General features: G+C 26.5%; 1 protein-coding gene across 6 annotated transcripts in view; it reads right to left on the bottom strand.

Moving 5' to 3' along the window:
• Window positions 1-1,018: 1,018 nt before the first annotated feature.
• Window positions 1,019-16,188, bottom strand: part of CSN3 (COP9 signalosome subunit 3) — a 33,071-nt gene continuing 17,901 nt past the window's right edge. Inside the window, exons 13-17 of one of the 6 annotated variants that reach the window (XR_006226459.3) lie at window positions 15,025-15,138; window positions 13,179-13,259; window positions 10,222-10,369; window positions 5,774-5,840; window positions 1,019-1,259 (exon numbers count right to left, since the gene is read on the bottom strand). Coding sequence is in view for 5 of the 6 variants with exons in the window: in XM_016056098.5 (XP_015911584.1) it covers window positions 10,238-10,369; window positions 13,179-13,259; window positions 15,025-15,138 (327 nt within the window). In the remaining variant the exon portion in view is untranslated. The remainder of the gene's footprint in view (window positions 1,260-5,773; window positions 5,841-10,221; window positions 10,370-13,178; window positions 13,260-15,024; window positions 15,139-16,188) is intronic. The other 5 variants (XM_016056098.5, XM_016056100.5, XM_016056099.5 and 2 more) reach the window with 5 other exon arrangements.

Below are 16,188 nucleotides of genomic sequence, written 5' to 3'. Positions count from 1 at the left end.
GGACACAGCTCAAGATGCGTGTTTAAGAAAATGGACACAGCTATTTAAGAAAACGACTTAGAATTTGAATCCATTTCTCAAATTTATCTAACGAATTTTTTTTAAACAATTAGCTAATAAATCCAAATAAATTTTCGTATTGGGTTATCACCCATCTGCTTACATCACTTGTAGCACATTTTTTTAAAAATAACTGTTTTTTTTTAAACGACTTTAAAGTCAATAGTTCTTTTTAAAGGCTGCCACGAACTCAATAAATTCATAGTAGCAGTACGAATTTAGGACATTAAAAACCACTTTATCCTTTAGTATACTGAATATGACGAGATGTCTTAAGTTACATCCGCAATATATCGACCTAGAAGTCCGGAACCCGTTACGATTATAAGTGTTTAAAAAAAAAAAATGAAGAAAAGTAAGGAATTCTATGTTTATTGTTAAATTTGAGTTTGACATTAAAAAGACGTTTTTTTGCCAAGTCCACTATCTCCATTTCTTTAAACACAAATTTCGAGCTGTGTCCATTTTCTCAATCACATATATCTAGCTGTGTCCATTTCCTTAAACACACACTTCGATAGCTGTGCCTATTTTCTTAAACACGCATTTTTAACTGTATCTGATTTCTTGAACACGCATTTTTAACTGTGTCCACTTTCTTCAACACGGACCTCGATCTGTCCGTTTTCTTAAACACGAATTTCTGGATGTATTCATTTTTTAGAAACACGCATTTCTGTCTTTGCTCATTTTCCTCAACACGCATTTCGAACTGTTTTCGTTTTCTTAAACACGCATTTCGAGCTGTGTCCATTTTCTTAAATATGCATTTCGAGCTGCGTCAATAAAAAATTTCCCGACAATATGTTAAGCATTAGTTAAAATTATATGTAAATTATACACTAGTATCAATGGAATTTATAACCGATTAAACCTAAAAGGTAATTCTCATTCCATGAGTAAGGTTTTTTTTCTTTCTAATGTCTTAAATATTATTCATTAATAAAAATACATGCTCTTTTTCTTCTTTGTCTTAAACGTTTTATTTGCAAGAATGTGCATACAGCCAACAAATGGACTTAATTACAAGTTAGAATTTTGAAATATATCATCAGAGTTCTGTCTCGCCGGAACACAATGATTTGTGATGAGATGAATAAAAAAGAAATTGTAAATGATTGAATGAGTGAATTAAGAAGTCAGTGTTCCTATTACTGTTTTACATCATGGAATGGTTCCTCTACATCATAGTTATTCTTCTGAAAAAAAAAAGGAAAATCATTTTCATTTAAACTGCAAAAAGAATAAGTGAAATGTTTTTAAAGTTCAGTAAAAAGTCATGTCATACACTTATATCTGCATGTTGAAAAACATGCAGATGTTTTGATTATCTGTAAGCATAGAACATTAATTTATTTACGGAATTAAATAATTTTTTTAAGCTTTCAATTAAAGAAAAAAAGATTTTTTACATATTTCAATATATTTTGGAGCTGATTTTCCTGAAAGTAATTGACAAAAAAAAATGACAACAATGATTTTTTTATACCAAGCTCTTCAATTATTAAACATCAAAATAATAAGATTTTATCATTGTACTATTAATTTAATGAAGTTCAGTTTTTAATTTTTTTAAAAACTTATTATGATTCATTCTTAGTTTATTGCCAGATGGAAAACTTCATTCGCTTTAAAAATAAACAAATATGAAATAACAGTCGACATGCTTTAAGAGTTTAAAAAATAAACAAATATGAAATAACAGTCGAGATGCTTTAAGCGCTTCAAAAATAAACACATATGAAATAACAGTTGAAATGTTTTAAGCGCTTCAAAAGCAAACATATATGAAATAACAGTTGAAATGTTTCAAGCTTTTCAAAATTAGAGGCCCATTTTCAAGATGTGAATTGCAAGTCTTTAGTTTGGCAAGCCTTGAAAATAGGCGTCTATTTTTGAAGCTCTTGAAACGTGTCGACTGTTATTTCATATTTGTTTATTTTTAAAGCTAATGAAGTTTTCAATCAGGTAATATTTTAACGCTTCAGTTTTCTTTAGATTTATTTAATCATTCTTAGCTTGTTAAAAAAAAATGACAAACATGCATAATCTCTCAACAATCGAAATCACATGTTTTTAATGAGTTTACTAGCAGTTAAATACATTTGTAATAGCTAAAAACGTTTAGGAAAAGGATTTTGCCAAATTCAGAAAATAAATTAAGTTGATGTAAAAAAAAAAAAAAAAAAAAAAAAAGCAATAGTTTTGTTATTTTTATATTTTACAAATTTTTTAAAATATTTCGAAAATGGCCCATCAAAACTTCTTTACTATAAAAAGTTGAAGAATTCAAAGAAAACTAAAATAAAGAAAGATGACTTATTTTTTAGACTCTGAAGTGTAGAATACAATATAAGAATGGCTTATTGGAAAAAGTACAGTTTTCTTATAAAATAACTATACTAATTATTTTATAAAAAGTATAAATGGAAAAATATAGTTTTTGTCAATACCCTTAAGTGTAATTGATTAGCTGCATGGGTAACTGACTCACACAGTAAAACAAAAAGCACACTATACAAATCAATATTTCAATCAGATTTCTGCCACTCCTAAAATGTCCCTTTTTTTTTAGCTATAATCAATTGATTTTTTAAATAATTTCAGGATAATTTTAAAAAATAATTTAAAACTTAGTACTAACTGATATATAGGTTCTATTAATGCCAATAAGTTAAGAAGCTTTTAACTATTATTTTTTTCAACTGTCTAATAAGCATTGCTATACTAGAATACACAAAAAATTACGTTTCTAGTATAAGAAATAAAAATATTGTTTGTTTTTATGGTTCACTGTGTCACATAAGTATTGCTTTAGTTCACTTTCTGACGAATTAATGTTTTGAATTAGAGTATACCAAAATTATAATTTCTGAACTGGACAATGATTTAATTCAAGCTATACTTTTGGCAGAAAAAAAATCTACAATCATAGTTTCACCGACTTTGTAACTAAAAAGTTTCAAAAAATATTAATTGATTATGGACAAAAGTGGGATGCAAAAATTTTAAACAAATAAGAAAGGAAAGATTGAAATAAAATAAAACGTTTTTAGTATATGAAAAAACTACTTTGAATTTAAATACTGTTGTCATAGTAAATCAAGATTATATGTCTCTTAAAATATTTGAATTTTCACTGTGAGGAAGTTGCTAGCAAGTTTAACTAGATATTTTAAATGATTTAATTCATATGTTAAGTAGTAAGTATAGAATAAAAAGTATATGATTGAAATATTCAAAAGTAACTTTAGTAATTTGACTTAATTGAACATTAAGTTCCTTTAAGAAAGTTTTTTTCTTGCATAATATACAATACAAAGTTTCTGAAGGATCTTCATTGAAGCAATTGATAATTTACTACTTATTTGTATTGCATAAATGAAAGTTTAAATTAACAATCGTGGCCAGGATAGCCTAGAGGACAGGGCGCTAGACTAACGGTCGCAAGAGATCTAGATTTCAAATATAGCCAGCCGAGGCCTGCTGTGTAGTAAATGGTGACTGGTGCACATTATATCTCTTGGGTCACTAAATCCTCTATGTTCCCATAACAAATTAGACCTCTGGGGGTACTGAATTGGGGATACATCATTCTCTGGTTCAGGTCAAAATTACTCTCGCAGTTGTGGATGAATTAATGGGTCCCCCCTATAAACAGGTGTGATGTATGGGTGTGTCAGAAGTTGAATTTTTGTCCATAGATGGCGCCACTGGAAAACAAGAACAGTCACATCCCTTGCCTTAATGGCCTACAACAACAACGTTAACACTCATAATGTCCAATGCAATCCCTTCATTTCAATATGAAATCTAGTTTAATTTTTTATTATTCCCCAAAAATGATCACTTCAAATCAAAAATACTTCTAGAATGTCTCATTTGGTCGCAAAAGTTTCGAAGAAATAGTAATTTCTTTTTGTTTTATGCAAATCAAACAAGATACATTTAAAATTTTTCTTGAATGAAAGAAGATACACAACCAACCCTCGATGTTCTTATTTTAGTTGGTCGAGTACATGATCTTTGGTCAAAAAGTCAAATGCTACTACTAATAACTTGACACATAATACTACAATTAACTTGAGTTATAGTACTTCTAATAACTTTATTTACAATAACTACTTTATAGTATTATAAATCAAAAGTGATTATTGCATTTAGTTTTGATAAAATTAGTCCTGCATTTGTAGTTACGAGTAAATAATTGCAATATTTCTCCGCACTCATGTAGTGACCATGCATTTTTACAAGAACGTTTCGTCAAACGTTTCAAAAGTATGGTGTACATAAAGTGATGGAATACATAAGTTATAGATTAGGAATTAAATTTCTTATGGAGACTTGAATAATCATAACAAAGTATTAAATTTGGGAAGTATTACACTCTAATTTAAACTTTGTTTTATTAAAAATTTCTTTTTTTAAGTTGTGCCAGACTGCTAGGTATAAAACGCAATTTAGAGAGTCAGTCAGAAAAAAAAATGCCATAGAAAAATTCCCCAGTGAGCTTAAATGTTTTTTGTATAGTTAGACTATTTTTTCATATTGATTAATTCATTTGTTTTTCCACATACACAATGGTAAAATACTCCCAATATCTATCTAATTTTTAAATAAAATAGTATGATAGTTACTAAGAATAAAAAAGAAATAATTTTATTTTAACAAGGTACAAAATTATTAAATTTTTATCTTTTTAAAAGTAAGAATGTAAATGGTAAACTAATACCCTTACATTTAAAATAATACTGTTAACAGTTCATGAGAGATTATTGAATGCAAAAAAATATTATGTATTTTTAAAAGAGATTATTTTAAAAAGACTTTTTCCAAACCTTACAGCAAAGACAAAATTTACATGCTTAGACATAACTCCTTATTAATATGTGTTAATTTAAAATGTAAATGTATATTTAACACAACTTACAAACTTAAACAAGGGACAAACAACAATTTAAACCCAAAGTATTAATTTTGTACATCAAATTTTATTGAAACACAAAAGTTCCGATTCCAAAATTCTGTTATTTGTAAAATTGCTTACTTAAAAAAAAAAAAAAAAAAAAAAAAAAAAATTACACATAATTTTTTTACTTTGAATTTTTAATAATAAAAGGCATACAAAGTCTCTTTTCGGGTTATACATTGAATTGTGAGATTTCAATATCTTGTAACACTGTGGGCAAATATGGATATTTCATATTATTGCACAAAATTTTTCTAACATTATTTTTTTATTGGTCAAGGTTCTCATTACCCAAATATAATTTATTAACACCCACGTCAACGACGTTTTACACAATTAAAGTTAATACTAATTCTCGTGTTATTTTCGAAACTGATATTTATCATTAACAATATATACTGCCGTAAGGCTATATATTTTGTAGATAATGAATAAAACATGTAACCTGGGAATAAATTTTAAATATTACCATGGTGATATTTATAAAATATCAATATTTCACAATGCATCATCAAGGTCTAGTTACACACTAATTCACAACAACAGTTTGTAAGTTGTTTAAAATTTTATTAAAACTGTTAAGTTTTCCTAAACTAGAGGATAAAAAACACTTTAAACAACACAGGCAGTTAGTAAAAAAAAATATATATAAACTATGAATGATTATATTTATTTCGAATTAAAAATTCTTCAAATTCTGTAATGCTTGTGCGTTAAAAGAATGTTAGGAAAAGGGACTCTTACACGGTTGCGTGTTAACATCAGAACTAATGTTTACCGTACCTTCATAAGTGTCGCGCATTTCTGAGCTCTGAAAAAGTAAAAGAAAATTGTTAGAGAAGAAAAAAGAAAGTTGGGAAATAAGCAATATGTAGGTCACTATTAATGTTTTGAGAGTCAGATATTTAAAGTCTTTTTTAACCTTTAATGACTGATTAATAAGAAGTGTTTTTCTTATTTTATATAATCTAAAAGAAAATACTGAAGTATTGCAGCTATTACATGTGAAAATGTAATATGTGATGCTACACTTTCAAGGTTCCAAAATAATGATTATTACAATTTAATTTTTAAATTTGGAGTACAGACAGGAATCACCCAAAACTGAGTCAATATTTTTTTAAAAAAAGAAAGAAAAGAAAATTAAAGGTTGTTTATTCTTTTAAACACCTGTATCAAATACTGTCATTAACATTGCAGTATTTCTATACATAGAAATGTAAATCTGTTGTTAACACTGAAGATAATGCTATCTACCACATATGTAAAAGTATGGGACTAAGAAATTTGATTTTGGAGGTCACAAATTGATTTTCATTCGTATTACCGATTAGATAATCATTTCATATTACTGTATATAAATTACAAAATATGAAATGAGAGCTTATTCAGACATAGAATCAAATATGAAATAGGCATAGTATTAAATTGCTTCTGGAAACTATAATTCATATTCTTTTAGTAATTAAAAAAATTATGTTCTAATAGTAAATTTTAATTTTCAAAACTTTAATAATGATCTACATATTACAAAGGAAAGACAATATTTGAATAAAAAAAGTTAAATAATAATAAAATGAATAAAAATCTATTAATAATAAGGACAATTTAAAAGTGAAAAGTTTTTATTTTTATAAAAACAATGAAAAAAAAAGGAATTACTATCTTGTTAATTTCAATGATAAAGAATATTTCTATAATTTCATTAATCTTTAGAAAATATTTTTAAACAGTAACACAAAGTAATCAAATAAGAATGTCAGAATTGGGAAATTGTGTAATGCAAATATTTCTTAAAGTTAATTCATATCCAATCAGAAATTTTAGGTTGAAACAAATGGTCGAAATTTTTTTTTTATTTTTTGTAAATTAATAAACACATCTAGAATTAATATATTAAGAAAAGTACAAGATTTCAATCCCATTTCAATATGTTTAAATAAGCACATCACTAGTTGTTTCACAGACAAAAAATAAAATTTTACAAATTATGAACAAAGCATGCATAGTCGCGTAACGTAGCGCAAAAGTGAGAAGATTTTTCTACCAAAAAAAGAAAAAGAAAAAAAAACAAGATCAAAAGCATTATAATGTGTATAAGGAATCAGAAATGGCGCTGAAAAATTATATATTTTTTTTGAAAGAGGGAGCATTTTTAGTTCCTATGTCTAAAACGGGTGTAACTATTATTCAGTTAAGAATCTTTCATTGCAGCATAACACCAAATCAAAAGATCAAAAGTTTCCAATTCAAAAAGAGGAGAAAAAAAAAGTTGCAACTTTTGTTAGTGATTCTTCCACAGAATAATTCAGTGAAACACTTTTTGGGAATTACTGGTTTAAAGCATAGATAAAAGGCTTTGTCATCAGCTCTTATTTTCCTTGAGTGTAACTGATGCAATTTAACAATTAAAATAAATTATGCATAATACGCAGCAAATTCTGCTTTTTTTTTGTTGCACAATTTTCATCTTACACTGTGTGCTTCCTGGCTGGAAGAAAGAAAATCTAAACTGCCATATAATAGAGGACTAATCAGTGTGGAAACTTTTATTACAACCTATTTCACTTCATTTGATGAAAGAATTATTTTTGTGTCTTGCCCTTAAAAATTACATTTTTAATGAGATTGCAAAATCCTTACATTTTTTCAGACGGTATTATTATTTCGTTAAATAATGTATATTGTTTATAAAAGATCCTTGATTCTGACTACATACAGCAATGACTACAAAATCATACCTATCAACGTTGGAGAAATAAAATAAGGGAGATTTTACCAGCGAGATTTTTTGAGCTATGTGTTTAGTTTCGACACATCATGCAAGTAAAAAAAAATTCAAAAATGAAATTAATATAAGCATTTAGAGAAGTAAAAAATATGTAAATAAATCTTTATCTAAAGAATATTTTTTAAAACCATTATTCACACTCAATATCAAAATAACTTTCTTAATTCTAAGTAATTAGCTTTATTTTACAGAATTTTTACAAATTCATATTTCAAACATAAGTAGCTAATTTGGCTTTGCATAGGAAATTTGCTGGCTTAGCATTGGAAGTTTTGTTCATAACTGTTAACAGCGAAATTACTTTTCATCACAAGAAAGCTTTCAAGCTTTACATCAGAAAGTAATGAGCAAAATTTGGAGAAATTTTTTTTTAACTGTAGAGAAAATTCTTTCACACTCTGCATTACTCTGCGGAATGCATAGAATACCTAATATAACATACGCTATATTTTTGAACTGTTTAGTTTTATATTATTTATCTTTTAGTTGTCCAATTGACACCCCCAGTAAATGATTATGAAAGCCGAAATACATTTATGTTTTAACGACGATTGTTAAAAATGTAATGCAAACAAAGTTCTTGCCAGATTCCTATAGGTATATAATGAAGTTAGTTATCGGAGAAAAAATGATTCACTGAATAAACTATGCAGCATTCTGACTACATAATGATTAGTTGGCGTGGCAGCATATGAACTGCAGTACTGGCAATAAAGCCATCAGTTGAAGAATAAGAGAGGTATTTCTGCCATTAGCAGAAATTTATCACTAAAAAAAGTTTTCTTAACATTTCTTAAGTCTTAAAATATGGGAGTCTACATTAAAAAACAAGAGACTTGCAGGTATGGAAAAAAAATTCAGCAGTTTAAAAAAAAAAAAATGATCCTAGAGGTAGTAAAGGTTGTTTACTAATATTTTAATATGAAAGGATGAAAATAATTATGTCCACCACTACAAATAAATAATTTAAACAGGTTTATAAAAGGCCAGATATAATGTTGGTCATGCTCTTAAGTAAGAGTTTTATAAAAATCATATTTGTTTTAAAAATATCTACTTCATTTCCCTACCATTGGAAAAAATAATATGGGAAATTTTCAAATGTAGGATAGTATGTGACTATACCAAGAACAATAATTATTTGAATAAATAATTTTAGTAAATTGCACACTAAATTATATGTACTTCATTATTAATCTATAAAGTATTACTGTATTGATCAAAACTAATTTGAATTATCACAGATTCTGGTGAACGATAACAGTATATGGTATCAAATATAATTAAATACTAAAAATATAATCTTAAAGCTAATAAATAAAATTTAAATAAGAACTAAAATATGTAAAAGCTGCCACAGTAAATAGATGCATATAAATAACTAAATTTTAATAAGAGCAACCATAATTTAAAATTATAACCCACTAATAAATTTCACTCCTGGAATATCTGCTTAATTTTTTTTTTATGAAGAATATGAAACATAATAATAAATTATTTTTTATTAATACTCTTGATTTGAGAAAATGAGGCAAATTTTTAGTTTAGATCATATTAACTTGATAAAATTAAATTTATAGTTGCAATACATATTTTAAAAGTATACATTTTTATAATAAAAACACACACTTACATGGACATGAAATGTATAAAAATCTACTATAAAATGAACATGTTGCACTATAAAATTTTTAAAACTAATCTCAAATGTAATCTTTATTAGGCAATATATTCAATAAGATATTTGATATTTTGTTTTCATAAAATTTATAGTGCAAAATATTAATATTATAGTTATAAGCATATTTTTACTTTACAAATACTAAACCAAACAGCAGTTTTTATTTATCATCAAGTTAAACGAATAGCTGAGATATAGTTTATTTATATCAAATTTAAAGTGAAATTATTCAAAATAAAGCTTGCACTGCTTGAAGTAATAAATATCAAGTTTAGATTAGCACAGCATGGCAATACAGAACGGGACAAAACTATAGGTTCACTAAAAATGTTACATTTTGCACCAAATAAATAAAATAAAAAAAGAAATATTATAAGTGATGTGATTCTTTTATACAGAAATCAAGGTAAATGATAGTAAAAATGACATAAAAATATGTTTTTAGAGGTGAAACAAAAGTATTGGTTTACACATAATGATAGCATGTGAAATCAGCCTTTTGGGAGATTTCTTTATCTATCTTAAAGTTTAACAAGCCGTTCATTTCATTTTCATATTGAAAATATTTTTCTTCTCATCACAAAACAGTGTTGATAGTAAATATTTCCAAACCCTTTTGACCAATATAAGTCAAAAAAGTTGACAAAAGTGAACCTATAATTTTGTTCCACCTGCTTCCTAAGCTTTCAAAATTTAATTATGCACAAAAAAAACTTTTACCTTTAGAGTTTAAATATCAAGTGAACCCATAATTTTTCCAGCACCATGTTAAAATGTTGCAAAAAACTGCTGTTATTGTGGAAAGGAACAAGAAACCAAGATAAATATGTAGAAAATTAGAAGTTTTAATATCTTCTTTTTTCAGAGTCTAAAAATTAAGTAAACAAGAAAAAATAAACAACCAAACACTCATTCACTTCACGCAAAGATAAATAAAATAGAACATTCGTTTTCAAAACCAGCTTACATTTCTGTCACAGTTGATTTTTATAGGAAGCAGCAATGATTTTTTTATATATTGGTTGTATTGTATAGAATTAACTTAAAAAATTTTTTTAAATAGTTTTGTTGCATTCATATATAAAATATTTTTTAGTTAGTTAATAGCTTACAAAATAAGGTACAATTGTATTAATTAAAGTATGCACCCATTATTATTATTTTTTTTTGTACATTTGCTATAAGAGAGGACTATACCACAGGAGAAGAACTTCATGGCAAATTCTCTTTTCCCTATAAAAGCAATTTAAAATATAGAAAAGGTGAGTTCAGGTGAATGTTGAGAAAACAATGAAGTTTCAAATGCTGAAAAAAAAAATGTTTTCAAAGTATCAAAATGCAAACAAATTAAGGCAGGATGATGCAGTGGAAAGTGATTTTGTAATAATTTAATGGCAAGTTTTAACCAACAGGCAATTTAGAAAATGGGCAAAATTGATAGAATGTTTCTTCCCTATGCACTGATCCCCTACCTATTAACATGGAAAAACCGGTTTTGCTATGCAGAGAAGACTGCAGGTATAAAATACGACTTTTATTGTGCAGAACCATCCGTGGGTTAAAGAAGAAAACAATGAAAATTTTGAAAAAAAAAACAATAATGACAACCGAAGATGACATAATCAGAGGGTACCAACCTCGGAAGTCATAAAAATACAATACCTTTTCTATCAAGAGAGCACAACAAATGTTTAAAATTTGCTCTCTTTGTTTCACTAAAGGTTTTGTAAGAAGTCCAGGAAGAGACAAAAAGAGAATACAAAAACAAAATACATAAACTAATTACAAAAGGAAAAATAATTTTCAAAAAAATTATGTAAAAACATATTTCTTTTGCCAAAACAAAAGTACACTACATTCTGAAAACCCTTAACCAAACAAAAATTCATAAATAAACTACGGCCCTACTTAATGCGCAGAGAAAAAAAAAAGGGAAAGTAAGAAAGTTGCAGCCATCTGTTACTAGAAAAGCTTAACTGGGACAACATAGCTAAGTCTCGATCTAGCTCGATTAAAAAAAAAAAAAAAACTAATATTTTTTAAACATATCTTCAAATTTATCTTCAATATTGTAAAAATTAAAAGGAAAACAATTAATTTCAAGATTATTTAAAAAATGATTTCTATTTTTATTGCTGCAATAATTTATTTACATTTTGATAGCTTGAATTTTTTTTTTCAGAACTTGAAATTTTGTGGTTTACACGAAGTTTATTGGAACTCACTTTTCTATACTTCACATTATATATGTAGAAGAAAGAGAATTTGCAGGAAGGATTTAACTCATCGAATAGTAGCATCTTAAGCAGCAGAATGTTCAGGTAAATGGTATAAAACCCTGGTGGACAAGAGTCAATGAATCCCTGGAAAGGCAGTTTTACTGCATTGTCAGGATAATATTGTTTTTCAATTAAAATGTCCAAATTGAAGAAGTGGTAGTCAGTGGGGTCAAAGTCTAGTGAAATTGGAAGATGACAAAGTTTCAATTTTCCTAGTTTTACCACAGTCGATTGATATGTGTTTGTGGACTAGCATTTTCATGCTAATAAAAGATAAGGGGGGATCAATCAAGGCAGTTTTTCTTAAAAAAGTTTTTGCATATTTTTATCCAGTTGGTCGCAGTACATTCGATGAGTCCTGATTCATAAGAAATAACTTTTGCGTCATACCACCAAATACTCATCATCAACTTTTTTGTGTGAATATTACGCTTTTGAGTATGTCTTGGTGATTTATTTGTGTCAAACTAATCAACATTAGAGCTAACTAACACTAAAGCCAAATACACTATTAATATTTTGCACAGTCTGCAATACTGAGTTAAATGAATAAAAAATAAATAAAATAAAAGAAATCTTATACTTTGGAAATGAAGGAATTTTTAGCAATTTAATTAAAAATAATTTTTAGAGCACACTATGATTTTCTTTGATCAAACAGCATATTTAACTATTTAACAAAAGGAACAGAACAGTAAAATAATAAGCCAATGTAAAAAAATAAATAAAAATAAAATATTGATAAGCTGTTACAGATGATAAATTGAAATATTATACAAAAATTAAATAAGAAAGTTTTTAATTGGAATTACTTATTATGCAAAATTTTTGTTGTTGAAAAAACTGAAGTTAAACAATAATGATTTTAAAATTATCACACAAAGTTATGTAAAACATATTTTTACTTTATTAACATATTTTTACATTATTAATGTTTACCCGGATGCCCCCTTTGGGGGCGGGATGGGGATTAGCAATAAATTTATTAATGTAGATTGATATACTTTATTTAGTTGAGTTGAATGTAAAATTCAATGGCAAATGTCTCATAATTGGATATACTGAGCAAAGTATAAATTGAGGTAAACATATTGAAAAACATATTTATTACAATAGAAATTCCTCAGGTAAAAATGAAAAAAAAGGGGGGATTCTGCTTTATTATAATTTTTAAAAAAGTCAAAGAAAACTTGTCATGCTTTAGCTACAGTAGATTAAGTTTGTTTTAAAACCACGACTGTCATGTAAAATTAGGGACTATTTAATTTTTAAATACTTTATTCCATATTTATAAGCAAGAAACAATGAACAATAAAGATTAAAAATCAAAAGAAGTACAATGAAATAAAAGGCGATGGTATTTAGTGAGATGAATACTAATCATTAGGCTAGACTTACCTTTTGAATGTATTTTGAGTTAATAGTAATTTCTTGATCCATTTGTCTTAGCTTCTCATCCAATGAGATGCATTTCTTCATCTAACAAAATGAAAATGCATAACTAATTTATAACTAAATGCGTAACTAATTTAAATTATACTTTTTTAATTGCAGACAAGAATTTATAAACGCTTTGTCGTAATTAATTAATAATAATCATGACTCTTTTTAAAATTTACAACACTGAACATTTTTAATAGGACTCTGCAGTAGGAAAAACACATTTATTGTTGCTGTTGTTAAATGTACAGAGGGACCAACTTTAAAAATTAGCTATTAGTAATCAGAAAAACAATTATTAAAAAAAGCATTGATTATATTAATATTGGACAACTTGAAGATGCTTCACAAAATTAATAGACACTCCCTCAGAAACAACAGATTCCTTATGATGAGCTATGCTTGAATCTACAATTGTGCAAAAGCAAAAACTCAGTAGGAAAATATTTTGCTAAAAAAGCAGAAAATTAGTTACTAAAGATAAAAATAATTAAGTAACCAATATTCATTCAATTTTCTTTATAAAATTTATGCAAGTAAGTAGAAAAGTTAAATTTTCATCTGGATTATAAAATTGCTTAGACATAAATACTACCTTTTAAACAGAAAAGATTTTTTTTTCATTTTTAATATATTAACTTTCAGATGCTTCTTTGTCCTTAAGGTTTTGACAGCAACATTTTTCGGGCTATCAGTAAAGTATTGATACACCATGCATAATCATGTAAGTCAAAAAGAGAAATTCAAAATTGGAAATAATATAAGCACTTACATTTAGCGAAATAAAAAGATTGTTTATAAATCATAATATAAAGAAGATATTTTAAACCATTATTTATAATTTCTTAAACTATAAACACTCAACATACTACAGTACTGGCAATAGCACCGTCTGTTGAGGAATAAGAGAAGTATTTTTGCCATTGGCGGATGTTTTATCGAAAATTTCTTCCTCTTTTTTTAATTTCTTCCAGAAATATGGAGAAATCTGAGAATATACAGGTAAACAGGAGATAGGTGTAAAATATAGGAGTCTTTGTTAAAAAACAGGAGACTTGGCAAGTATGCTATATCATTACAAAATGCGTAAGATAAAGGAGTAACTCTTTAAGACTACTACATAAGTTGTAAAACTTTTATGGTTTACAATGGCAATAGACTTTATAAATTATATATAGGCTCTTGTTAAGAGTTTTCAAGAACTCTCATTAGTTTCACAGCAAAATGTATTAGAGTATTATGAAATAATAAATGGTTAGTGGTAAAAATTCAAAATTAGTGATTTTTTGTATTTATAAAATTTTGTGTCATAACATTGTATTTAAAATATTGGAACTAAAAAAAAAAAAAAAATTAGGGGCATTTTCATTTTCTTTAAATACTAATTTATTTATAGGCAAATTTATTGAAATTTGAATCTTATCTTATTTAAACGTTCAGCCCAGTATACTTGGTATCAATTAGAAATATAATGTAGCAAAATGTATTAATGTTCTATTTTTAAGCTTTTTATTATGGCTTCTCACTGATGTGCGTGTCTCACTTATATGCGCTTTTCCTGTGGTCCACTGCCTCCGCGCACAAATGAGAGGTCACTGTAGTATCAGCATATGCAACTCAAGAAATTAAGAACACAATTTACACACACACAAGAAATGCAAACAAAAAAAGACCAAAAGTTGTGAAGCAATTGAAAGAAACAATGAAAGAACTAGAAACATATTTTTATTATAAATACTTATTACCTAAATAATATTAAAATATAATTATAAAATTAATCCAAGACAAAATTAATTCAAAATACCTCATCTTCCAAATGCTGGAACATTGCAGGAGAGTTATATTTTTCAGGATTATCCAAGAATACAACCATACCATCTTTTTGGTTTATTGATGCAAATATTTGACCATCTTCAATCTTCATATAAAAAAAAATATATATATACAACTTGTATTGCAAATATTATTTGAAAATGTTAATTTTAATTATTTTGACATTAAAGAAACAGTCTGTGTATCAAAGAAGGTACGAAAAATGTCACTCGCAAATAATGCTGAAATATCCTTTTTATTCAATTAGGTTTTTTGGTTAGGAAATAGAATGACTTTTAAGATATTCAAATAGATTTCAAAATTTTTTTATAAGAGTTCTAATTTAGCAAATAATTTGTTATGCCAAATACAGAATTATGTAAGAAGTAGAAATTTTATACTAATATATAAAGTTAGTATTTTAGTGTTGGCACTTTAAAACACCAACATTAAAGTTTCTGATAAAAAGTGGAAAAAAAAGATATTTTTTAAAGTAATTTTTCACAGTTAAAAGTGCTCTTCATTTTGAAGAGCACATGCCAATAAATAAAACAAAGTTCCATTCATGAGAGATGGTACATATTCTGATCACATATTCTGAATAAAAATTGCAGTTTTTGATAAACAAAAAATTAATAAGGACCTCAAAATAGACTAAGCAAATTTTATAGATTATTTCTTAATCTAAGAACAGTAAAACTAAAAAAAATAAATAAATCTGTCCAGTCAGTAAAGGATACTTAGGGTACTTTGTTTGTTTGTGACAGAAACTTCATCAAAACCTTTAACAACTAAACATTTGTGATAAAAGATTCCTGACTTTTGCAAAGTCAAGTATAACACTTTAAACATGTTTAAAGAATACAACCTAATCACTAATCAATATTTAATAAAAATTGTAAGAGTATTTCTTTCAAGCTAGGCTTCTTAAATTTTAATAAAATATAAAAAAAATAAGCACATATATGATTGGCAGTGAGTGAATCAAATGATAAGCAGTTTAATGTCTCTGTTTTTATCCTTAAATGTTTCATATTCGTATCACTTTCCAAAAAAAAAAAAAAAAAAAAAAAAAAAAAAAAAAAAAACTTACAAAAATAAACAAACAAAACAATTTCTATCTTAAATAGTAATATTTCTTAATAGCAAATTACTA

This window comes from Parasteatoda tepidariorum, chromosome 2 (genome assembly GCF_982258835.1).
Source record: "Parasteatoda tepidariorum strain Cologne lab strain chromosome 2, Ptep-v5.0, whole genome shotgun sequence".
In the NCBI taxonomy this organism is placed as follows: domain Eukaryota; kingdom Metazoa; phylum Arthropoda; class Arachnida; order Araneae; family Theridiidae; genus Parasteatoda; species Parasteatoda tepidariorum.
Note: the sequence above shows the minus strand (reverse complement) of the source record. Positions and strands in the feature narration are given on the sequence as shown.